The sequence below is a fragment of the Podarcis liolepis genome (genome assembly GCF_965112155.1).
Source record: "Podarcis liolepis genome assembly, chromosome: 12".
Classification (NCBI taxonomy): domain Eukaryota; kingdom Metazoa; phylum Chordata; class Lepidosauria; order Squamata; family Lacertidae; genus Podarcis; species Podarcis liolepis.
Window position 1 is genome coordinate 49,228,106 of NC_139563.1, and position 24,904 is coordinate 49,253,009.

At 43.1% G+C, this 24,904-nt stretch overlaps 2 protein-coding genes across 17 annotated transcripts in view; one reads left to right on the forward strand and one right to left on the reverse strand.

Moving 5' to 3' along the window:
* CTNNB1 (catenin beta 1) overlaps nt 1-11,910 on the forward strand; it is a 27,917-nt gene extending 16,007 nt beyond the window's left edge. For 7 of the 11 annotated variants that reach the window (XM_083468125.1, XM_083468128.1, XM_083468124.1 and 4 more), the window contains 15 exons: nt 1,360-1,418; nt 3,052-3,279; nt 3,361-3,614; nt 3,827-4,065; nt 4,150-4,351; nt 4,925-5,069; nt 5,646-5,749; nt 6,867-7,205; nt 7,351-7,509; nt 7,931-8,050; nt 8,693-8,843; nt 8,918-9,039; nt 10,040-10,100; nt 10,699-10,919; nt 11,155-11,910. In XM_083468125.1, coding sequence (XP_083324251.1) covers nt 1,406-1,418; nt 3,052-3,279; nt 3,361-3,614; nt 3,827-4,065; nt 4,150-4,351; nt 4,925-5,069; nt 5,646-5,749; nt 6,867-7,205; nt 7,351-7,509; nt 7,931-8,050; nt 8,693-8,843; nt 8,918-9,039; nt 10,040-10,100; nt 10,699-10,907 — 2,346 coding nt within the window. In that variant the 5' untranslated portion in view covers nt 1,360-1,405 and the 3' untranslated portion in view covers nt 10,908-10,919; nt 11,155-11,910. Of the gene's footprint in view, nt 1-164; nt 351-1,359; nt 1,419-3,051; nt 3,280-3,360; nt 3,615-3,826; nt 4,066-4,149; nt 4,352-4,924; nt 5,070-5,645; nt 5,750-6,866; nt 7,206-7,350; nt 7,510-7,930; nt 8,051-8,692; nt 8,844-8,917; nt 9,040-10,039; nt 10,101-10,698; nt 10,920-11,154 lie in introns of all 11 variants that reach the window. The other 4 variants (XM_083468123.1, XM_083468122.1, XM_083468131.1 and 1 more) reach the window with 2 other exon arrangements.
* The window catches only part of ULK4 (unc-51 like kinase 4), a 170,174-nt gene continuing 156,940 nt past the window's right edge, over nt 11,671-24,904 (reverse strand). For all 6 annotated transcript variants that reach the window (XM_083467849.1, XM_083467852.1, XM_083467848.1 and 3 more), the window contains exons 36-37: nt 16,159-16,247; nt 11,671-13,340 (exon numbers count right to left, since the gene is read on the reverse strand). In XM_083467849.1, the coding sequence (XP_083323975.1) occupies nt 13,259-13,340; nt 16,159-16,247 (171 nt within the window). In that variant the 3' untranslated portion in view covers nt 11,671-13,258. The remainder of the gene's footprint in view (nt 13,341-16,158; nt 16,248-24,904) is intronic.

Genomic DNA, 24,904 nt, shown 5'->3' on the forward strand with positions numbered 1-24,904 from the left:
TTGAAAATTATCATGTCTCCTCCAATTCTCCCGCAGTTTCAAGCAAACATAAAACACTCATTTCCATAAAAATAGGGGGGAACAAACCTCAATGAACATCACATGAAATTCAATCTGTCTCCTTTTCTAAGTTATCACTTTCCATTTGTTCCTTCGTATTGCAGTTCTAAAAATGGATGATTTGCTCAGATTAAACTAAGCTAGTCCAGAGGACAGGACACTAACAGGTCCACTACCTATGTCAACAAGAAAGCCACAAGCGAAGAAGGCAGTGAATCGTTCTTCCTTCTCTTGTGACAATGACAATGCCCTCCAAGAGGCAGAAAGCATTTTGCTCTTACATTTTAGAGGTGTACTTTTTGTGTACAGTTTAGGATTTGTTTGTGCTCCGTGGACAGAAATATTACGATCCAATACTGTACACAGACTTGCATAAACATTTTGGGGGCCAAAATATATGCATACCTTGTCTTAAAACATAATCCAGTTTTTCTGTTTTTCATAAAAGTCCATGGGGGAAAAACGCATTTCTCCTGATTTTATTTACTGGGCTTCCACGTTTATAATTCAGATGAAGCATTATTTGAGTTCAAGGAAATACTACCAAGTGCGACGCAGAGCCCTTGAGGGCTGTGGCTTTGTGTGGCCTGGGCAGAGTTCTGAGGGCCAGGTAGAGAAGCCAGGAGGGCTACATTTGGCCCCTAGCCTGAGCTTCCCTATTGCTGCTCTATTTCAAAGATTTCCCTGACCTAGCAAAGATGCAACTCCTCCATTCAACTTCATAGAAACTAATCTTTAGATCATAGGTCATAGCCTAGCAGTTGCATTGTTCTCAAGGTCACCTTTGAGTTGCTGTCGCAAGGCCTCCATCACCCAATAACATTTGGGCTAGGAGTGTGGCAGTTACTTTCTCTGCTGTAGTTCATTAACAGCAGCTCACTGTTTCCCTGCAAGGAAACACAATCTTCTAACAACAGTGTTAATGTTCACTGCACTTAAATGAGCAATAAGAAGATCCAGATGTGTAGTTTATGCCTGGGTTTGGTTTCCTTTGGAAGGAAGTAGCTGGGTGTGTATTGGTATTGTAATATTTGCATTTATTCCAAATGCTCAGGTTAAGGCACAGTTTAAACAGCTGAAGTCCACTGTTCCCACATCAAATTTCTAGAGAGGCAGTTCCTCAAATTGCTATTTGCTGACAGGGCCAAGCTCAGAGTATAGAATGGCCTACAAATATTAAATTATGCTAGTTTCTTTAGCAAAGCTATGTCTCATTACTTAGTGGAATCGTATCTTGGATCCTACTATTGAAACCTAAAGCCAACAAATCCCTTAACTATATATTTTGTTGTATTTCAGGGTCTGAAGTGCAGTAGACCACAGTTCTGGGAGCACATCAAGGACTATGGCAACCCAAGGTGTGTCTTTTGTGTAGCCCTCAAGTTACTGATGATTCATTGTGATTATTTCAACTCTGATCTTGCTGGGTGTGGGCATAAATTCTCAAGACTTAGCAAATAACAGCTCTATGTGTCCAGGGAATTAAGGCTGCATGGAGTTGGCCTGTTCTGGTGGTTTCACTGGATTCTGATTTTAGGTTTACAGTGGTGCCCCACAAGACGAATGCCTCGCAAGACGGAAAACCCGCTGGACGAAAGGGTTTTCCGTTTTTGAGCTGCTTCGCAAGACGATTTTCCCTATGGGCTTGCTTTGCAAGACGAAAACGTCTTGCGAGTGTTCCGATTTTTCCCCGCTTCCCCACCCCCCTTTTTCTAAGCCGCTAATAGCCTTTTAGCTGCTAATCCGCTAAGCCTTTAATAGCCGCTAAACCGCTAATAGCGCTAAGCCGCTAATAGGGTTGCTTCACAAGACGAAAAAACCGCTAGACGAAGAGACTCGCGGAACGGATTAATTTCGTCTTGCGAGGCACCACTGTACTTCGAACAGAAAGTGATAGAGTTGCAGGCTTCTGAGTGGGCTTGACACAACTCCAAAATCCCAGTCTTTTCTCCCCGCCCAACAGACATTTAGTTAGCCTGTACTTACAGGAAGAACAATACTGCTAGAGGAAGAACAATACTGTTAATCAAATTTCAGGGTTTTTTGTTTCTAGAATTTAATGTGTTTGTAAAACAAAAATAATGAATGGCAAGAAGAGATCAGTAAATATTTGAATGCTTATGGATCATGGCCAGTAGGCATCAGATGGAAAACTTGAATTGTGGGGCTGCAGATAAAAGCTCAGATGAAGGAGTATGAAAGTATGAGCTTGAAGGGCTTGTTGAAACAAAAAGGTTTCCACAATAGTGGCGAAACAAACAGCAAGGAAGGGGTAATGTGGAATTCTCTTAAATGGGATTTCCTCGACTAAGGCTCTTGTCTCCTAACCAATAACTCTTCTGGTGTGTGATATAAAGAAGAGCCTCTCCAGCAGGTCTTAAATAGGGTGACCATTATAAACGCGTAGTGTAGATCAGTGTTTCCCAACCGGTGTTCCGCGGCACACTAGTGTGCCGTGAGACACCGGCTGGTGTGCCGTGGGAGGAAGGCGGGCGAGTCGGGCGGTGAGAGGCGGCGGCGGCGAGGATCCGCGTCGAGCCGGGGGCGGCTCCGCGGTGGTGGTGCCGAGCGGCGGGGCAGCGTGCGCAAAAGGGAGGAGCGCGAGACAGCGGAGGAGGAGGAGGCCGGCATGTCCGGGCAGCAGCAGCAACAACAGCAGCAGCAACTCCCGCCGCCGCCCCCTCCTCCGCCCGCTATCGCCGCCGCCGCCTCAGCTGCCCTCGCTCTGCTGCCTCCTCCCACCCCGGCAAGGGGGAGGGAAAAAACTTTCGCTTTTGTGCGTCCCTCCCGGCGTGACGCTGCGCGCTGACGTCACGGGGCGGGGCTTTAATGGTGGTGTGCCGCGAGATTTTTTTCCGGCTAACAGGTGTGCCGTTGCCCAAAAACGTTTGGGAAACACTGGTGTAGATAACTTGTATTTGCCCAAATCCAGGATTTTGCCAAAATGACGTGTAATGTTGAAGCAAACTCATTGTTAACCATCTCTTGCAGCTGACTTGATGGAGTTGGACATGGCAATGGAGCCAGATAGAAAAGCAGCTGTCAGCCACTGGCAGCAACAATCATACCTGGATTCTGGTATCCACTCTGGTGCCACAACAACGGCTCCCTCTCTGAGTGGCAAGGGAAACCCTGAGGAGGAAGATGTTGATACCACCCAAGTTCTATATGAGTGGGAACAGGGATTCTCTCAGTCCTTCACTCAGGAACAGGTTGCTGGTAAGTACAGTCTTATTACCTAAATAACTGCCTACTTCCTTGTCAGTCAAGTTGCTAAAAAAATGCTTGCTCCTGTTCCAGATATTGATGGACAGTATGCTATGACGAGAGCACAGAGGGTGCGTGCTGCCATGTTCCCAGAAACATTGGACGAAGGCATGCAGATCCCATCAACACAGTTTGATGCTGCTCACCCAACAAATGTGCAACGCCTGGCTGAACCATCCCAGATGTTAAAACATGCTGTGGTTAACTTGATAAACTACCAAGATGATGCAGAACTTGCAACTCGGGCCATCCCAGAACTGACCAAACTCTTGAACGATGAGGACCAGGTAATGTACATGTAATTATTGGCGTGTAAGTAATGAGTCTTTTTCCGTGAGCCCCACAAGGGACACTTCGAGTTGGACTGTGCTGTTTCACATTGAAATTGTGCCTCCAACGTTCATAGTTTTCCTGTGTTGAAAGTGTTTTAGTGATCTTTTCATACCTTGAAAAGTTCATGAACATCAAAACAAGTAACTCTTTCAAATGCCTTTTGTAGGTGGTGGTGAACAAGGCTGCAGTTATGGTTCATCAGTTGTCCAAAAAGGAAGCCTCTCGCCATGCGATAATGCGCTCTCCTCAAATGGTGTCTGCCATTGTGCGTACTATGCAGAATACAAACGATGTGGAAACAGCCCGTTGTACTGCGGGTACACTACACAACCTCTCTCATCACCGTGAAGGCTTGCTGGCAATCTTCAAATCAGGAGGGATTCCTGCTCTTGTTAAGATGCTTGGGTATGTAGATCGTTGACATGACACACCTTTCCAACATCTGTCAGCCTTGGACTGGAGGTTTGCTAACCTAAACTTTCTTCATAGTTCTCCCGTGGATTCTGTGCTCTTCTACGCCATTACTACTCTGCATAATCTTCTCTTGCATCAAGAAGGCGCCAAAATGGCTGTTCGTCTAGCTGGTGGTTTGCAGAAAATGGTTGCCTTGCTCAACAAGACAAATGTTAAGTTTTTGGCCATCACAACAGACTGCCTGCAGATTCTTGCATATGGCAACCAAGAAAGCAAGGTAACTATCAAAACATTTTAAAGTGCTTTGAGTATGCATAGGACAAATAGTACTGTATTTACTCAAATGTAGCACGTACCTTTTTTGGCCAAATCACGATGCAAAAATTAGGGTGCGCATTAGATTTGCGTAAATGTGGTAGTCTGGCAGCTCAGAAACACAAGCAGTAAACAGAGGAAGAAACACCTTCCATAGTTCTTTTAGTGATCAAGAATCCAATATGTCTATGCAGGCAGGGAATGACACAAATGTCAAAAGAGCCCACATGGCATAGTGGTTGGTGTTGGGCTGGCAAAACCCAGGCTCAAATTGCCACAGCCATCAAAAGCCCACTTGGTGACTTGCTGCATCTTCCAAGGGTCTTCTTTGTGGGGCACTCAGAAGGTCTTACTGTTAGATGTCCTCCTTCCGTATTTCTTTAATTGTAGCTGCCCCTATCCATGGATTTTTAAATTAAATTTATTGCAGGTTATAAATATTTTAAATAAATAGTTATTAGGAGTAAAGGTAGGATATAAATGAAATGAGTAATTACTGATTTGTTTTTTTATTTTATTTTTAAACTTTTTGCAGCTTATCATTCTGGCCAGTGGTGGACCCCAGGCTCTAGTAAACATAATGAGGACCTACACCTATGAGAAACTACTGTGGACCACAAGTAGAGTGCTAAAGGTGCTGTCAGTCTGCTCTAGTAACAAACCTGCAATCGTAGAGGCTGGTAAGTATCTCTTTTATGGCAACGCTATCACATTTTGTGTTGCCTCTGTGCCAAAGCTTATGGATATGGGAGGTGTTTCAAATCAATTGGAATGCTTCGTGTTTAGACAATTATTGCTAGATAGTACTTTTAACTAAAGTGCCACATAGAAGTAAAACAAAAGTTAGATGATGCCGTGCCACTTTAAAATGGGTTTCATTTCCCAACTATTGTATAATTAGAGACCTCATGACTTTCTAAAGTGGTGGATAGGTTAATGTGTCTGAATCCTGAAGAGGTAATAAAATTAGAAGTACACTGTGATTCTGGCCACACGTGTGTGTGTGTGTGTGTGTGTGAAAGAGAGAGAGAGAGAGAGAATGAATGTGTCCTCATTCAGTGGCTTAAAGCTTAGCTCTGAAATGAAACATGGTTGTCAGAAGAGTTAGATGGTTTAAAAGTGAGGAAAATTCAGAACAGCAATCGGGCACATGTGTGGTACTTTGAAGTGAAAGACTGAATGACCCATGTAAAGACTTGAGGTTGGAAGAAGGATACATGATGATGTGGAACCTAATATACCTAAATGTTCTTTAGGTGGGATGCAGGCTTTGGGACTCCACCTTACAGATCCAAGCCAGCGGCTTGTTCAGAATTGTCTCTGGACTCTTAGAAATCTTTCGGATGCTGCAACTAAGCAGGTATGGAACAAGAACTTAAAAGGTTATCATAAACGCCAAAGCTATAAAGTGTTCTCAAGTGTCAAGCTAGGTTGATAAAAGTCACCATGAATAAACGGAGGAGCATGCATGAGCCTGAACCGTGCATGCTCTTTGCAGTAAACCATGGGTTGCATGTTGCCTGGCCCCTGAATTATAGAGCCATGAGACTAATATTGAAGTATAGGGATGCTCTGCTGATTAACACAAGGTAGTGGCATATTGCAACAACCATTTGTTAGTGGGGGCATGGAAGAGATGATCTAAGAAATAATGTTGTTGTGTCCAGGTGAGGAATTCTTATGACAGACTGAAATGAGTGAGGAATTTGAGGTGCCTGGCTTTCTTCCTCATTTTTACAATGTTTTTATTTAAAATTATATGCTGTCCTTTAATGAAGCATATTCCAGGCTAGTGTAAATTAAATTAAATTCTGCCTATTGATATGCAAATACTTCCCCAGGATTGTTTTAAATCAAATGTGGGAAAAATATAGAAACAGATGAAGAGAGATGCTTTCTAATGATTGCACTGCTGATTCAGCCAATACTCTTGCCTCATCCCATATTTTGGATGAGCTGTTCATGTTTCTGTTTTTCAAAGTGCCAGTTCTACATGCTAAGCTCTTAAGGGTTCACTCATTCCCCCCTCAATTTTGGCCTTGGAGAGGGTTAGTTACATGCTAATGAGAATGTGGTAGGTGGAGCTGTGCTTTTCATCTGTACCCTTAGTTGGAGAACAAATCATCATTGGGAAGAACGCTAGTCACCTCTGGGCAATCCTTTCACATTTAGTTGTGGGCTTGATCAAAAGGGCCTTTTTAAGGCTTCCCATTGTATAAGCAGATGCTACAGGAGGAAGAAAGTTTCTGGTAATCAGTGTTGCTAGAATGGATCTACCTTGGTCCTTTTCATTGTTGTGTACTTTGCTGAGAAGCCCTGTTAATCTGTGATCAGCCATCCCTTTAAATTTCCTATCTGGATTAATACAACCCACAGATAGGAAGGTGAGATAGTAAAAATAGCTCTTACAGAAACTTGGCATTAAGAAAGGGCCAGGTACAAAGAAGCTGGTGTTAATGCATGCTCTCTTCTTACAGGAAGGTATGGAGGGTCTACTGGGAACCCTTGTGCAGCTATTAGGGTCAGACGACATCAACGTTGTAACCTGTGCAGCTGGCATCCTGTCTAACCTTACTTGCAACAACTACAAGAATAAAATGATGGTGTGCCAAGTGGGTGGCATTGAGGCTCTTGTGCGTACAGTTCTCCGGGCTGGTGACAGGGAAGATATCACCGAGCCAGCTATCTGTGCGCTCCGCCACCTCACTAGTCGGCACCAAGAAGCTGAGATGGCGCAGAATGCAGTGCGTCTCCATTATGGACTTCCAGTGGTGGTTAAACTCCTGCATCCGCCATCTCACTGGCCTCTTATCAAGGTAACAGAATTCAAAGTATAATCCTGTCTTCGAGGGTGGGAGAGGACGGAGGGAATCCAGTTGGACTTTCAGATGCTGAAGCGAGGTTTTTGAGTGCCTTGCAGGATGTCTTAAAACTTTCTAACGGCCTTCCTTGTAATTTCAGGCTACCGTTGGTCTGATCCGCAATCTTGCTCTCTGTCCAGCAAATCATGCTCCATTGCGCGAACAAGGTGCTATTCCAAGACTAGTCCAGCTGCTGGTTAGAGCACATCAAGACACCCAACGCCGTACGTCAATGGGTGGCACACAGCAACAGTTTGTGGTATGTGACTCTTAATGAAGAATGGCAGAAATAAGTGCAGCAGGGTCTCCTTTGTCTAACCAGAAGCTTCAAATAATGCAACTACTTGTCTTGCTTTTCCTGCTATTGTGTTAAAATACTGTAGGCGGCTTACTGCTGAGGCTGATTCTGTAATGGCAGACAGGAAGAACTTACTGGTAGACGTCTGTAAGTGTTCACTAAACTTCTTGCCATACCTGCTATTCAGGGAGGGATACATTCCACTATAAAGGTGGTTTTAACGCTCTTACCTCTGCACTTGCAAAACTTGACTGCTCACTGAAAAAACACTACAAATGTGCCAATGCAGACTAGGTATCAAAGGCATGTTTGATTTGTCAGGATTTCTGTAACTAATACCTGTGTAGTAATTAATCCCCCCCGCCCAATGTTTCTTGTGCAGGAGGGCGTTCGTATGGAAGAAATAGTTGAAGGCTGCACTGGAGCCCTTCATATTCTGGCTAGAGATGTCCACAATCGAATTGTAATTAGGGGTCTAAACACCATTCCACTATTTGTGCAGGTAGGTAAAGTTTCTGAGCAAGAAAATACTTAGAAGAGTTGTGATCTTATGGAAGAGTGTGGGAAACAATTTTTAGAAACTGCCCAGTTATTTTCTAGCTGCAGTCTTATCTGAGCACAGTATTGGCAGAGTTTTAGTCAATATACCATATATTTGCATAGAAATAAATAATTTGGCATTGTGTGCAGAATTTGGCTTCTGCCAAATGTGGTTGAAAATGTGATGGTACAGTGCCCAAGAGTCTATAAAACTGAGGAGGGTCACTACATTCATGTAGTAATGTGCCCACTGCCCAGAAAAATAGGGGCTGGATATTTACCTTTGCTCACTTTCAGGACCATCAGACTCGCTGTAATTTTCCAGAAAAAATAAATAAGGGAAGGCATCTGGTCCAATTAGTTGAGGTGTCAGTGGCCTTGGAACCCAGCTTGTACCAGACATCACACGTGCACTGAATTCATGATCTCGTCCTCATTAGTGAAAGTTGAATTTCTTACCAGAAAGTAGTGTTTGATTACCTAGAGGCCTGCAGGAACCAAACTTTGGTCAAGGCCTAAAGAAGGTTTTTCTTGACAATGCTTGTAGTTTGTGCTCAAACAGCATACTTTACAATGTCTGTCCTGCTTGATGTTTTCCTTCTAGCTGTTGTATTCCCCTATCGAGAACATCCAGAGAGTGGCTGCAGGTGTACTGTGTGAATTGGCTCAGGACAAAGAAGCAGCGGAGGCAATTGAAGCAGAGGGAGCTACAGCACCACTGACGGAACTTCTTCATTCTAGGAATGAGGGTGTGGGTAAGTGGAGGAAGAGAGAATTGGGCTTGGTGGTATTTGGATTCCTCTGCTAAAACTCCCTTCTCCTTGAACAGCGACATACGCAGCTGCAGTGTTGTTTAGGATGTCCGAAGATAAACCACAAGATTATAAGAAACGGCTTTCGGTCGAACTGACGAGCTCCCTCTTCAGGACTGAACCAATGGCTTGGAATGAGGTCAGTTAAACAGCTGGATACACAGCTAACAGTATTCCTTTAATCATGGAGTTGAAAGGGACCCTGAGGGTCATCTAGTTCAACCCCTGCAGTGCAAGAATCCTGTCCCTGGGTGGGCTCAAACCACCAACCTCCTGGTTAACAGCCAGACACGCTGGCCCATGGCACCATATGCCCGCAAACAATAACATTAAGCTTGGACTTTTGCAGTGGGTTTCGGAGCAGTTTTCAAATAAAAGCCATTAGTTCTGTTCCTAAACTTTTCTGTGATGTGAGTGAGCCTTTGGATTCCTAAATGCTGTTCAGTGTTGCTAGATCACTAATGGACATGGGTGGCGCTGTGGGTTAAACCACAGAGCCTAGGGCTTGCCGATCAGAAGGTCAGCGGTTTGAATCCCCGCAACGGGGTGAACTCCTGTCGTTCGGTCCCTGCTCCTGCCCACCTAGCAGTTTGAAAGCACATCAAAGTGCAAGTAGACAAATAGGTACCACTCCGGCAGGAAGGTAAACGGCGTTTCTGTGCACTGCTCTGGTTTCGCCAGAAGCGGCTTGGTCATGCTGGCCACATGACCCGGAAGCTGTACGCCGGTTCCCTCAGCCAGTAAAGCGAGATGAGCGCCACAACCCCAGAGACATCCGCGACTGGACCTCAGGGTCAGGGGTTGCTTTACCTTTTTAATGGCAAATTAACGGAAACCATATAATGTTCCTATTAAACACCTGATTGTCGCATACACTAGAAGTCTCCCAATATTAAAGTTTCTATTAATGAGACTATTGCAGAGGACTCTGCCTTGGTATGGCAACTTGGTCTTCTGCTTCATATGTGCTAGCTACATAGAAAAATAGCTGGAGCTGACTGTTGTGTACTTCTAACCAAATCAGTGCAGGCATATATAACATTAAGTAACTCTTTGAACAAATTCATAGATGATGGGTGCTTCTGGAATTAATTTCCTGCCTCTGCTGAGAGACTTAATTCTTTGCATATTCCCTACAGACTGCAGATCTGGGACTTGATATTGGTGCCCAAGGAGAACCTCTTGGCTATCGCCCAGATGGTATGTATCAATTGCAGTAAAGCCAAATATACTTAGAATGCCTTTAAGAATACATTAAGATGGTAGCCTCTTAATTGAACCTTTGTTATTTGCGCTGTTCCGTGGAACAATGCCACTCAAAACACGGGTTGAGCAGCCTCTGTGTGAGAGCACCTCACCAAGTCATTCTAGATCAATTGCCTCATATTCAAATGCTACGAAAGTTCCCTGATGTAAAGCGTTTTTGTATATAAAAATGTGCTGGTTGTGTAAATCTAGACACATCTGTTTTATGGGCAGGTAAAAGCAAGCTATAAGCGTTTCTAGTTGCATATTTAAAAGTCTGCATTTCAGTTGTGTGCGCACTGTAACAGTATTGCTGTTCTGGGTTTTCAGCAGTATGCAGACTAATGGCTTGGCTGGAACTTGCTTTATGCTTCTGATAGTAGCATGCTAATGACTTGCCATTTTGTCCATACAACTTCCGGGCTAGAAAATGTGACTTCAGTGTGGCTGGGTTATGGAATCTCACCCACTGATGTTTGGAGCTTCTGGTGCGCCTAACATGTTAACATGCTTTTCCCCCCCTTCTCCCCTCTGCCATCCTTAACTTTCTTAGATCCTAGCTACCGTTCTTTCCACTCTGGAGGATACGGTCAGGATGCCTTGGGTATGGACCCAATGATGGAACATGACATGGGGGGCCACCACCCTGGTGCTGACTACCCAGTTGATGGGCTGCCAGATCTAGGACATGCCCAGGACCTTATGGATGGGCTGCCTCCAGGTGACAGTAATCAGTTGGCCTGGTTCGATACTGACCTGTAAATCGTCCTTTAGGTAAGAAGCTCCACCTACCTACCAATCTGAGAATTTGGCTGGCAGGGAGGGAACAGCTTTGGGTTGGTTCGTGTTGGTCACAGACGTGCGTTTCAAAATTGCAGTGTCTGCTTTCAACCTAACTCATGATTACGGTCTGTCAGAGTGATTTACTTAGGTGTGCCATGATGCAGTTCTAACCTGAGTAACCATTCCTGTTGTTTAACCCTGATTTATTTTTTTCCTTCCTACACAGCTGTATTGCCTGAATGATCTTGCATTGTGATTGGCCTGTAGAGTTGCTGAGAGGGCTCGAGGGGTGGGCTAGTATCTCAGAAAGTGCCTGACACACTAACCAAGCTGAGTTTCCTATGGGAACAACTGAAGTAAACTTTTTGTTCTGGTCCTTTTGGTCGAGGAGTAACAAATGGATTTGGAGAGTGACTCACGAAACGAAGAATGCACAAGAATGAATATCACAAGATGGAATTTATCAAACTCTAGCCTTGCTTGTTTAAAACTTTTTTTAATTTTTAAATCTCTTGTAATGGTACTGACCTTGCTTGCTTTTAAAGTAGTTTTCTTTTTTGCAGTAACTGTAGGGTTTCTAAGTCTCTGTGTTTTTAAGTTATAGTGAACCTGCTACAGCAATTTCTGATTTTTAAGGATCGAGTAATGGTGTAGAACACTAATTCATAATCACTCTAATCGTATTCTGAAAAGTGTAACATTGTGTAGCCTTTTTGTATAAAAATTAGACAAATAGAAATGGTCCAATTAGTTTCCTTTTTAATATGCTTAAAATAAGCAGGTGGATCTATTTCATGTTTTTGATCAAAAACTTATCTGGAGATGTCTGGGTAGGGGCCAGTAAGAACTGTTGTATGGAACCTTGTATTGGACAGTTTACCAGTTGCCTTTTATCCAAAGTTATTGTAGCCTGCTGTGATACAGATGCTTCATGAGAACAGTTATACAAATGGTTCAAAATTAAAGTAAACTTTTAAATTCACTTTGCTGTGTTATTTCAGTTATTCTCTATGAACGAATTCCATCTTTTGTTATTTTCATGTAATGCCATTTGCAGTGCAATCCTGTGCCTTGGTAAATACCACGTGCTCAAAGGGGTTTTTACTTCCTACTAAATTTGTCCAGGATTATAGATGCATTACAGGATCTTAACATTTCTAATCTCAGATAAAATGTAACTGGGAAGGTTTATAGATGCAGAAAGGTACTGGTAGAATCATAAAAAGCAACATTTCAGAAATTGCCACTTTGAAGTTGGCCACATTCCTCTTTGAGTATTATTCCAGGTTTGTTGCAAAATCCAGAAAACATCCATCTAATACAGTATCTATGGCAAGGGATACAGAGAAGTTTCTTGTGATAGTTGCCTCAAGCAACTTCCGATTTTTAAAGGTCAAAAATAGCATCTTGGATTCACTTTGTAACCAGTGAGTAATGTTTCCTTATGTGTTGGCAAATTAGGAAACATCTCTCATTAATTTCATATATAGAGACTGGGATAACAATACCTATGTAAAAGGCCTTCAGTAGGTGTGCCAAAAGGTCAGTAGACAGCGCCTATCTGATAAGTAACAAGCCACTCACCCACAGTTCCTCCCATCTTGAGCATAAGTTTCCTGGGGGAGAAAGAGCTTTTAAATTGACTTGTGTTTGAGCAAAGATCATTGTGTAACATTACTAATGGAAGCACATGCAAATTTAAAATTATACAGGATTTTGCTTAACTGGTAGTGATTGTACATTGTTATGCTGCCAGGATATCTGTTGGCTGCCTACTTTATTACCAACACACCATTAACTTGCTTCGTTTTCTAAATGGCTTGATTAAACGGTTGAAGCTAAGGGGAAATGTGTAGGCAGCAGGGCTCCTAGGTAAGCCGTTTTTTTAAAAACTGTACCCATCTTCTAATACTCCTAGCGCCCCTCTAGTATGACTAATGAAAACAAAGTTTGGAGCTAGGCAACTGCAGGTGTGCATTATTCCTGTTCCTCCCCCACTTGCAATAGTCCCTTATATTTGGAACAGCAAAAGACACAAGACTCTTCAACAATCTCATATTTTGTGCTCTCAGCAGAAAGGTAGGAGAGCTAACGCTGTTGTCTATGTGAGCATTTGGTGAGAAAAGATGGTTCTGCAATTAATGGGGCTCATTATATTACACACACAAAACAGTTTTTTTAAAAAATATTTCGGTTGAACCTAGATATAATTCAGAGCCGTGGAAGCTGATTCCAGTTACTCATCACAGCCTTTAGAAAAAAGACAAATGATAGCGTAAATAAAAATTCTCATTACTCTCACTTAAGCTATTTCTAAAGCAACAACTGTCTTAGCTGAATGAGCCTTGATAGTGTTCAATTTTCTTGAGGATTTCATTTGCCAAGGAAGCAATTGCCATATCAGCGTGGAAGCTAAAAAAGGGAAGAGGGAAGCCAGTTTAGTATCATACAGCAAGAGGAATGACAGAGAACTACGAGCAGGTTTAATTCCATATACCATCTTGACCCACAGCTGCCACATTATCTGTTAAAGAAATTTTCCTGCCTTTAAAAAGCCATTGTCCCTCTGCAAAATTGTTTCAGTGCTCTTAAATCTAGGCAGAACGATTTGCTCTTTTCCTGGTGAGCTCATGTAGCATAATAAGCATAATATAGTTGCAGCATTTGGCCTAGCAGCCTAGAGTGATTCTTATGTCAGTTGCAACACAGATGAATTGGTAGCTAACCCATGGAAAGTACCTGGTTCTCGTGGAAGAGAAAAGAGAATTTGGGGTGGGTGGGGGGGGAGAGAGTGATGAATGTTGGCAGCACCTGAGCAAAGAGGCATAAAATGCATGTAGGAAAAAAGACAGGGTCTGCCTACTGTGCCTCACTTAACGCTTTTGATACTCAAGTGGAAAACTAGCAGAAAATGGATGTAGTAACAATGACAACCCTCCCCACCCCGACCAAAAATGGGAAAAAGGCATCAAAAGTGGGATGGGACTGATGTTTAGGGTAAGGATTAGGAGAAAGCATTGGGTTCCCCATAGGCTTCTTCAGCAGCTCTGCCTGGAAATCATCCCCTAAAATGTAAACATTCAATCAATGTACTTTGTACAAACCTAATATCCACATAATGTAATCTGTGTCCCTCCAGTTGTTGCTACAACCCCCACAATGCCTAACCATTGGCAATAGTTGCTGGGACCAGTGAGAATTAAGAGTCTGACAGTTGCATACTCCACACAAATTATGTAGTTTGAAAATGTGTTGCCAATAACTTGAGTCAATAACTACTCATGTAATAGAGGAATGCAGGCAAATGGCTTAGCTGAAAAAGCAAGTCGGCTTAGATCAAAGTTGAGGTGCTGCCTGCTTTTTAGATGCATGGTCTTCAGGCATAAGCAGGAATCAAACCATACTTGCACAACATTTTTAAAACCAGCAAGAGGCTATTTAATTAACACCTGGAGCACAGATGAAGGGCACTATAAAAAAAACAAGGGAAGAGACTACAATCCAATGAGCTACATGCATGTACATGCAGGGAGGGAAAAACAAGGCAGAAGGTAAAAAGGTACCAAAGGCACTTCAAAAAGATTTTTCTGCAGAGAAAAAGAACTGCCTATCTGCAGTAGAGACAGGGCAGCTCTGGAGGGAGGGACAAGAAAAAAGAGCCCTGTTTATCTAAACCAAAGAGGTTTTGCTTCATAAGGGCTTGATACAGAATCCTAAAAAGCCAATGCTCATTGGAATTAAGTGCTCTTTGAAAAAAATTATTGGCTACTTAGCCACAAGAGAAACTAGAATTACTAGTCATGGGGAAGCACTGAGGCCTCCTATCAGGAGGTGCAGTGCCACACGTCTTGCTAGTTCATTGTGTACCAGATGAGCAATGCAACGGGGAATGACTCAAAGTGGTGCCTTGCCCAAGGCCGCCAAGAAGTTCATGACTAAGCAGAGATTTTCTTTAATCAATGTATTAAATCTATATCCCACCCTAAGGCAAACACAGTGGGTAACATGCTTTAAAGACGGGTAGAAACTATAAAGATGTTTTTAATAATGAGGTGCAGTAAACTGAGATTCTCATTTTACAGACAGGAAACGGGGGCAAAGAGAATGTGACACGCCTAAGTCATGACTCCACTAAGATCTGAGCACATGTCCACTGCCAATACCCAGTTAACAGCCATTTCTCTGAAAATCAGAGTAAACATTTTGTTGAAACTAAGGGAAATGAGATATACATAATGAGCTATGCCACAATTCGGTTATTAGGCTTAGGGATTAGGGATGGAGGAGGAATCAAGCTGAAACAGCTTATGTCCAAGCCACTTCCTTTTTCCTCCCCACAAATGGGCAACAATTCTATATTACAAAAATACATACAATACGGATAAATGAGTCGAGGCCCACATGTTAGTAGATCACAGTTTCAGAAGTATTAGTACAAGTATTGGTATGGAGGTTTTCAGATAATATCCCTAATTAGAATCCACGCACTTAATCTTCCGAAATATGTCATTCAGCTGGATCCTACGGCAACGACCCCAACATAATCAGACTTAGGTGTCCTCCCACAAGGAAGGGAACATTTAGCTCAGCCAAGCAGGCGCCAGGACTTGTCTCCTGCTCTGCTGTGGGCTCAGCAGCTGCCATGCCTTACTGCAGTAACAGTGGCTGGCAGTAACTACTGTGGCAAAGAGTGGCTGGCTTAACTAGCAGCAATCCTGAAAGCAAGCACTGGGGGTTGGCGGTTGTGTGCTGCCAGGAGGAGTTAGGATTTAGCTGCTGTGGAATAAGACGCTGCTTGCATTAGCGGATCTGGATGACTGGGAACTATCAGTGGACATCCAGGTCTTCACATATTTACTTTGCAAGAAGACACACCATTCTGTGTACCTCAAAGGATTTAAAGACCCCCTACTGCCATTGGTCTCAAAGAAGGCAGGATGCAGGACTCTCAGACTAGTATGGGGATGAGCGGTGCAATGTTGGAAGGGAAAGAAAGGAAAGGAAATGTGCCACATAGCTCTGGTCTGCCACATCAGAGGATCCAAAGAAAAGTAGCTGAGAGAGAAAGCTAGAAAGCTTTGAATGAAAGGAATTTTGATGGTAGTATTGTGTAGGAGGGGGTGGGCTGGTAATACAAGAAGCTTGTAGTGCGGGAGGTGATTGCAGACAGATGAAAGGGGAGGAATGTACACACAGCCTGGAAATTCCAGGAAGCCTAAGGGGAACTCACCTGGCAGTCTGGGCCAATCTTTCTAGTGTGCGAACAAGCGTTTCTCCATCATTCTTCAGGCTTTCAGAGTGCTTCTCATTTGAAGTTATCTGCAATCAAAAGAACAGCTATCAAAGGTTTAGAAAGACATTCTTCTCTGTCAGGTGCGGAGGAGAAACAACTTAGTTAAGTGGAACTCGGGATTAACAAGCCAAACAGCCAATTATCCTGGCACAATGGGAGAACAACCTTCTTCCTATTGCTCCACCACAGTCATAGAAGCCATAGAATTCTCTGCCTCTTTGCAGATTTGCTGCTCTGCCCACAGCTGAACTAGCAATGCTACTGGGAAGAGCAATATGACAGGAGAACTCAAACCTTAAATTCCTGTATGTCTTCAGGGCTGGATAAAGGTGGTTGGAGGCCAGATTGAATTCCCAAAACAATAGCAACACAACATTTGCATACTGATGGTGGTGACGATAGTAATAAGTAGTGGTTGTTGTTGGCATCTGTCTCAAGAGACAATGGAGTGTGACTGCAGTCAAACCACTGCATTAGCAGCACCAAAGTGACCTCCTTGGGGTGCAAACATGGGCAGTGTGTCTGGTGGTCTTGGGCTGCCCAGAAGAAAAGAACCCCCTCTCTGCCTTGCTGATGTGGTCCAAAGGAAAACAGAGATGTTTGGCACCAGCTTGGCTGCAGGACTTGCCGAAAGGAGGCATGCAAGGAAACAATCCAACCATCTTAGGGACGATTTATGTATAAGTGTTTACGCCTTAGCCTTTTCTTTTCCTGAAGATACCCTGCAAGGCAGTGGAGGTTTCTAGATGTGCTACTTTCCCTGGTTGATAAGCCCCACCTGCCCCTAATATGCATTATTACTACTACTACTACTACTACTACTACTACTACTACTATTATTATTTATACCCTGCCTTAATTATACCCTGACAGGCACTTAATACAACACACAACAGCATGCATTAATTAGCCTCTTTATTTCACAAAAGTGACCCCAAGCAACTTATAAAAATAGCGTCCCCCTTCCCCCACCCCCAGAAAGGAAAACACAAATAAGGTACTACAGAATAACTTGCTGTATCTTAAAAACTAACAAATTTACTTTGATATATGCTTACATGGACTACGAAAAAAGCTTTCAGCCTGTAGTTTCACAAAACACACACCTCTGCTCCCCCCCCAACCGCTAAATGGAAATAAAATACTCTGAGCATGTATAGCTTCATATTTTAAACTCGGGGAATCATTGCTTTTGCTCACCAATTCTCAGCCTAACCTACCTCATGTGCCTATTGTGAAGATGCAGAGGAAGGCGTGAAATGGCTACAGAAGAGGACTTGCTTGTTGCATCCGAGGCATCTCTGTATTACAAAGGGCCGTGTTTTTCTGCCTGCCCCCCTGCAAATTGCTACAGCTCCAAGGCTTCAACAAATCCCCATGTGGCCTAACTGCTGTGTGTTTAAGATGCCTAAGTCCAGGGCTTTTTTTTCCAGCTGGAACACACCAGAACTCAGTTCCGACACCTCTCTGGTGGCTGCCATTGCCGTTATAAAAGAGAACAAGGGAGGCGTTCACGGTGAGTTCCAGGACCTCTTTTTCTAGAAAAATAGCACCAAGCCCCACAGGGGATTGATACCTAAGAGAAGGTATCTTAGTCCTGTAGTCACTGGAGATAGGATACCACAGAAAAAGAGGGGGAAACAGCAGCTCTTTAGGATCACAGGGATCCCTATAGCCTGGTGGTCAAACTTGTCAAAATGGCCAAGAAAAACCGATGGGGAATTAAACTTCAGGGCACAATTTTGATGGTGGGAAAATGTTAGAAGATGTCCAACGAAACACCGGACTATCACATGATTACCATCTCATGCCATTAAAATGCATGAGGGATGTGCAGAAGCCTCGGCAAGTTGGGACTGGTGATAGCTGACCTGTAAATCTTGTACATCAGTTGCATATTCCTTTTATTTCTTAATATGTTATGTTTTTATACTGTAAAGCACCTTGTGATCCTCGGATGAAGGGCAGTATAGAAATTTAATAAATAACTAACATAAAAATTTGGGTCTAGGATATTAAAGTGTTACAGTGATGTGACTGTTTCAATGTTCTTAGGAAGTAAATCACATTACCTGAAAGAGTAGTTAGCAACTTTCACTGTGATCAATGAACTGACACAAAAGCCAGCCCCTTTCAGAGTCCAGAGAAGCTTCCCCAAATTACACTGGCGAGTTGTCAAAAAATGAATAGTATTATTAATGGAAAGCAGACACAAACACTTCACCTTGAATTGAATTATAACACACAATGGAGCTTCTACATGCATGAAGGTATACTTCTTCCACACAATGCACATCTGTGTTAGTGTATCTACTGCGCACAAATGCTCTCTCAATAGTGCACTTGAGTAAGGCATCTACATCATATGTATGAGTACCCTGTGTGCATTGAAGCTGTTGTGAATACAAGCACAGAATTATGAGAGTTCTTTGAGAGTGTCAACAAGCAAAGAGATACGAGGTGATCCAGAAGGCATTGCATACTTAGGTTTTCAGAAGGCTTTTGACAAAGTACCACACCAGACACCTGAATAAGCTTAGCACTCATGGAATAAAATGATAGGTCCACTTGTGGATGAGTAATTGGTTAAAAGACAGGAAGCAGAGATCAGGAATAGACAGACAGTTCTACAGATGTAGAGAGGTATAAAATGAGTCGCCAGTGATAGGTACAGGGACAGGTGCTTTTTAATTTATTCATAAATGATCTAGAGTTGGGTAAGAGCAAGGCAGCCAAGTTTGCAGATGATACCAAGTTGCCTGGGATAGTTAAAACAAAAAGGGATTGCAAAGAGCTTAAAAGCATCTCTCCAAACTCAATTAATGAGAAGTAAATTGGCAAATGCAATTCAGTGTAAGCAAGTGTAAAGTCTAAATGTTGCATATACACTAATGAGGTCTGAACTGGCAGTGGCCAGGAGTTATAGTGGATACTCAATGAAGATGTTGACTGTGTGTGGCAGCTGTGAAAAAGGTGAATTCCATGTTAGGGATCATTAGGAAAAGGACTGAAAATAAAACTGATCTCATAATGCCATTATACATATCTATTCACATGGAACACTGCAAAGAGGTTTGGTTGCCTCACCTTAGAAAGCATGTTGTAGTGATGGAAAGGGAACCAAAATGATGAAGAGGATGGAGCGACTCCACTACAAAGAAAGGCTACAACATTTTGGCCTTTTTAGTTCAGCACAAAGGTGAGTAAGAAGAAACATGGTGCAGGTGTAATGTAATGTAAAAGTGATTATAAATGTTTTTCTCCCTCATTCGTAACACTAGAACTCAGGGATATGAAATGAAACTGAATGTTGGAACGTTCAGAACAAAGACAAGGAAGTCCTGTACACAGCACATATTTAATGGAAATCATTCCCACAAGAGGTACTGATGGCCATCAGCCTGGGTGGCTTCAGAAGAGGATTAGATAAATTCAGGAGAGATAATGTTACCAATGGCTACTAGCTACAATGGCTAGGTTCTACCTCTACTACCAGAGGCAGTACGGTGGTGCCTCGCAAGACGAAATTAATTCGTTCCGCAAGTTTTTTCTTCTTGCAAGTTTTTTGTCTTGCAAAGCACGGTTTCCCATAGGAATGCATTGAAAATCAATCAATGCGTTCCTATGGAGACCGTCCGGGGACAGAGGGGAAGCGCCGCGTGCCTTCCCCTCTGTCCCCGGACCTGTTTTAAAGCAAGGGAAGGGGCAGCGGGGAGAATCGCTTCTCCCCGTTACCGCCCCTTGGTTCAAAAGGGGTCCGGGGAGAGAGGGGAAGGCGCGCACGCCTTCCCCTCTGTCCCCTCTTTTGAAGCAAGGGGCGGAGGGGAGAAGATCGCTTCTCCCCGTTGCCGCCCCTTGGTTCAAAAGGGGTCCGGGGAGAGAGGGAAAGGCGCGCGCCTTCCCCTCTGTCCCCGGAGATTGTGGGGCTGGCAACGGGGAGAAGCGATCTTCTCCCCACCGCCCCCCTGCTTCAAAAGAGGTCCGGGGACAGCGGGGAAGATGCGCTGCGCTTCCCCGCTATCCCCGGAGCTTGCGGGGCAAGCTTCGTTTTGCGAAGCAAGCCCATAGGGAAATGCGTCTTGCAAAGCAGCTAAGAAAACGAAAAACTCCTTCGTCTAGCGAGTTTTTCGTCTTCCGAGGCGTTCGTCTTGCGGGGTACCACTGTAAACCAGTTTTAATACCATTTACTGGAAATCACAGGTGGGGAAAGGGTTGTTGTACTGAGCGCCTGCTTTCGGGCTTCCCATAGACATCTGGTTGGCCAAACTGTGAGAACTGCATGCTGGACTGGGTATGTTATTAAGCAGCCTCTGGGGTCTATCTTATGTTCTGCTTGGTTTTCAGATGAAAGCATCTTTTAATTATGTGCCTCAACAAGTATTTCATTTGTGCACATTCTCTTACACTTCATTTAAAACTTGTAACATCATCTCACCGGTTCAGCTGGAAAGGATTCTAAGACTTTCCCCTAACTTATATCAAGTTATTGTTATGAGGAATAAGCACATGTTGAACTCTTTACAATCACTAACTCTTCCCTTAATTAAATACTTAATTAAATCTTGATGTAGCGTGCATTCATTGCAACTGAATAAAAAATCCAAAACAACTTTTCTTTATGAAGCCAATAAAATGCATTGCAGCTTCCCTGGTTAATACAATTAAACAAAGATGAGTTATAAAGAACATCATTGATATGTAAATATCCAAGTTTCTCAAATATAGCATAAATGTGCAGGTGAAACAGCATTTTAGGAAGAAATTACATTTCACATACAATGAAGAAGAAAAAGAAATTCATGAACAAATCTATGCTATTGTTCTTCTAATCCGTGTGGAGTCAGAAGGTCTATTTACATGGCCGTTTTTGACTGAGTTAATTATTAGAACAAGAAATAGCAATCCATATTTTCTAGTTTAAAAGGGAAGAAGAGGGTCTCGGCTGCTCAAGGTTTATGTGTTCATAGTACTGAATTAGTTCCTTCCCCCATTAGTCACAACTTGCAGTTTTCAATTTACAAGAACTTTCAAAATCAATTAACCTGAAGAATGAATTACTTTAATGCTTTTGAAAGGGCTGGTTTCTTCCTCTCCTGCCCCACTGCAACTTCAATTAAGTTGGAAGTTTGCTGCCTGGTTTGGAAAACTCTTTGCTACTTGCAAAACAAGAGCTTTTTCAACAAAGAGCTTATAGTTTTGCTTGGTCCAAATGCAACTGTAGCCCCCCTTTTAACTGCACTTTAGAGCAATTGTGCAACTGAATAACAATGTCATGTGAAATTAGATGGACTTAACTACTCTCAGAGATAATGACCATTTCCCACAGACCACTTAAATCAGATTACACACACATGCAAATGCAGATAGCACGTCCAGTATTTTACACATTCCTTGGATTTCTTTAATTGTGGCATTTATACCCCGCCCTTTAGCCAAAAAGGCTGTCAAAGCAGCTTTTGTTATTTCTTAATATGGACATCCTAAAAAGCTGAGTTAACTTTTTCTTTGAAAATTGGGCCACTTTCTCAAGCGTTTTCAAAGTCCACACATTTCTGTGATTGTAACATACAAATTCTTATGTGCTCTCTTCTGTATTCTTAACAGGATCACACATTTTAATGGACCACAGGACATAAGTGAACATACTATTGTTTACTGTGACTGTGTGAATATACAGTGGTACCTCATTTTTCGAGTGTCTAGGAAGCTGAAAGTTTCGGTTTTTGAACACTGAAAACCTGGAAGTAATTGCTTCTGTTTTTGAATGCGCCTTGGAAGTCAAACAGCTTCTGCTGTGTGTACAGTGGTGCCCCGCAAGACGAACGCCTCGCGAGACGAAAAACTCACAAGACGAAAGGTTTTTTCGTTTTCGAGTTGCTTCGCAAGACGAATTTCCCTATGGGCTTGCTGCGCAAAACAAAGCTTGCCCCCGCACCCCGGACCTCTTTTGAAGCAAGGGGCGGCAGGGAGAAGATTGCTTCTCCCCGTTGCCAGCCCCGCAATCTCCGGGGACAGAGGGGAAGGCGCGCCCGCGCCTTCCCCTCTCTCCCCAGACCCCTTTTGAACCAAGGGGCGGCAATGGGGAGAAGCGATTCTCCCTGCTGCCCCTTCCCTTGCTTTAAAACAGGTCCGGGGACAGAGGGGAAGGCGCGCGGCGCTTCCCCTCTGTCCCCGGATGGTCTCCATAGGAACGCATTGATTGATTTTCAATGCATTCCTATGGGAAACCGTGCTTCGCAAGACGAAAAACTCGCAAGAAGAAAAAACTTGCGGAACGAATTAATTTCGTCTTGCGAGGCACCACTGTATTTCAATTTTTGCCACTGACTTTGCTGACCGCCCTTTGCGCCTCAGTTGTTGAATGGTTTGGAAGTTGAACGGAATCCTTCTGGAAAGGATTATGTTCGACAACTGAGGTACCACTGTACAATGGTACAGTACAATGGTAAATACTCCACAGTCCACAAATGAAGCAATCACATCCAGAATGTGGAATAACGTGGAACCTAATTTCTAGTAATAAGGAAGGCAACCATTTTCTTATTAAGCATTTTGGTTTCTCTTTGGATGTAAAGGTAAAGGGACCCCTGACCGTTAGGTCCAGTCATGGCCGACTCTGGGGTTGCGGCGCTCATCTCGCTTTATTGGCCGAGGGAGCCGGCGTACAGCTTCCGGGTCATGTGGCCAGCATGACTAAGCTGCTTCTGGTGAATCACCAACGCATGGAAACGCCGTTTATCTTCTCACCGGAGTGGTACCTATTTATCTACTTGCACTTTGTACTTTTGAACTGCTAGATTGGCAGGAGCTGGGACCAAGCAATGGGAGCTCACCCCGTCGCGGGGATCCGAACCACCAACCTTCTGATCAGCAAGCCCTAGGCTCTGTGGTTTAACCCACAGTGCCACCTGTGTCCAACAAAAAAATAAGAAGGCTTGCACATCCAAAACCGTCAAGAAAGTACTCAAACCTACATCAGGCTTCCATTTGCAGACGTAACAAAAGGTACCAGGTACCAGGTTTAAGTCAAGGCTCAACCTTAACCTATTTTCAAGGCTGGAGTTCAGGAATCATAAAGAAGTATCTCACAAGCATGTCCAAAGTGACTTTCCTTCACTAATGAATATCAGAAACTGAGCCCCCTCCGAACATCTGTCTGTCATGGTCAGGCAGGATATATAATATCAAAGTGTAAAATCAGTGTGTGTGGTTTGTGGGCAGGTTTGAGTCTCAGTGTGAAGTTTCTACCTCCTTGCCTTCAGGAAATACGTCATATGCAACATATTGTATGGAGAGGCAAAGATATAAATGCCGTCTGTGTATGGCAAGAAGAAAGCAAGTTAGACAAGTTCAGTTGAGACTGTCAGTTGCTGACTCATACAAACAAGCCTGGGCAATGACAATGGGCCATTTAAACCTGAACCATGCACTTAAAAAGCCAGAGTATTCCAGGTGTTCTTTGGCATATATCATTATAGATGTGTATTCTCAGACAGATTATGGAGATTTGTAACATACAGATCTCAACAAAGACATGTTAGAACAAGCAGATCATCTTCAGCAAGGAAAAGAAAAGAATCAAAGCCTAAATAGAAGAGCTCACATTTCAAACACTGAACTTATTTTCTCTTATTTATGAGAGGACTTATCTTTTTAGGAGTTCAAAGTAATTTGCACTTGTAACTTGGCAAGGCATGCACTGCCTGAAAGCGGCTCCTTCGAAAATCTCCTTTGAGAATTTCATTTGACCTCAGGGTCTTCTGTGTGTTCTTCATTTGGAATGTATTTTATATTGACAGAGGAGTAAAAATAAATAAATCACTATACATTAAATAATTCCATATTTTCAGTGGGCTAAATAATCAAAGGTTTGCGATACTTGAGTGTATGCATACATTTATATATACATACATAATGCATAAATACACACACACAGGAACCAGGACTGGAGAGAGCAGAGCTCAAATTGCCACTCAGTGATGAAGCTTGCTGGGTGATTTTGGGCCAGACACCTTCTCTTAGCCTAACCCATCTCATAGGATTGTAAGACTATGTGAGCATGTGTATCATGTACATCACTCTGAACACCTTGGAGGAAGGGTGTGAATAAAAAAACATATCTCCTCTCTTCTCTCTCACAGACACACTATTTAAGAGAAATGTTTTCAGAATGGAAATACCAGACGTTCACTCTTTTTATAAATGAAAACTCACTCTTTTTCCCTTTAGAGAGAAAATACAACAGCTATTATCCATTCTTGACACACACTAATAGAGAAATTATATTAGAAATGTTCAAGGTTAATACTGTTGATAAGGAATGTCAGTGATACTATGTATGTTTGCATAAAATATGGGACTGTATGCCTCTTTTAATTATAACTGTGCTCAAAGTATATTAGAATGCAATATTGCAATGCATTATACTGTCAATTCCTTACAAAAGAAGTCCAAACTTTGACTTCACCAAAATCTAAAGACTGCTTCACTAGCTTAAAGAATGTCAATCCCCAAAGTTCCCAATAAAGGTAAAGGTAAAGGTACCCCTGCCCGTACGGGCCAGTCGTGTCCGACTCTAGGGTTGTGCGCTCATCTCACTTAAGAGGCCGGGAGCCAGCGCTGTCCGAAGACACTTCCGGGTCACGTGGCCACGTGACGAAGCTGCTCTGGCGAGCCCGCACCA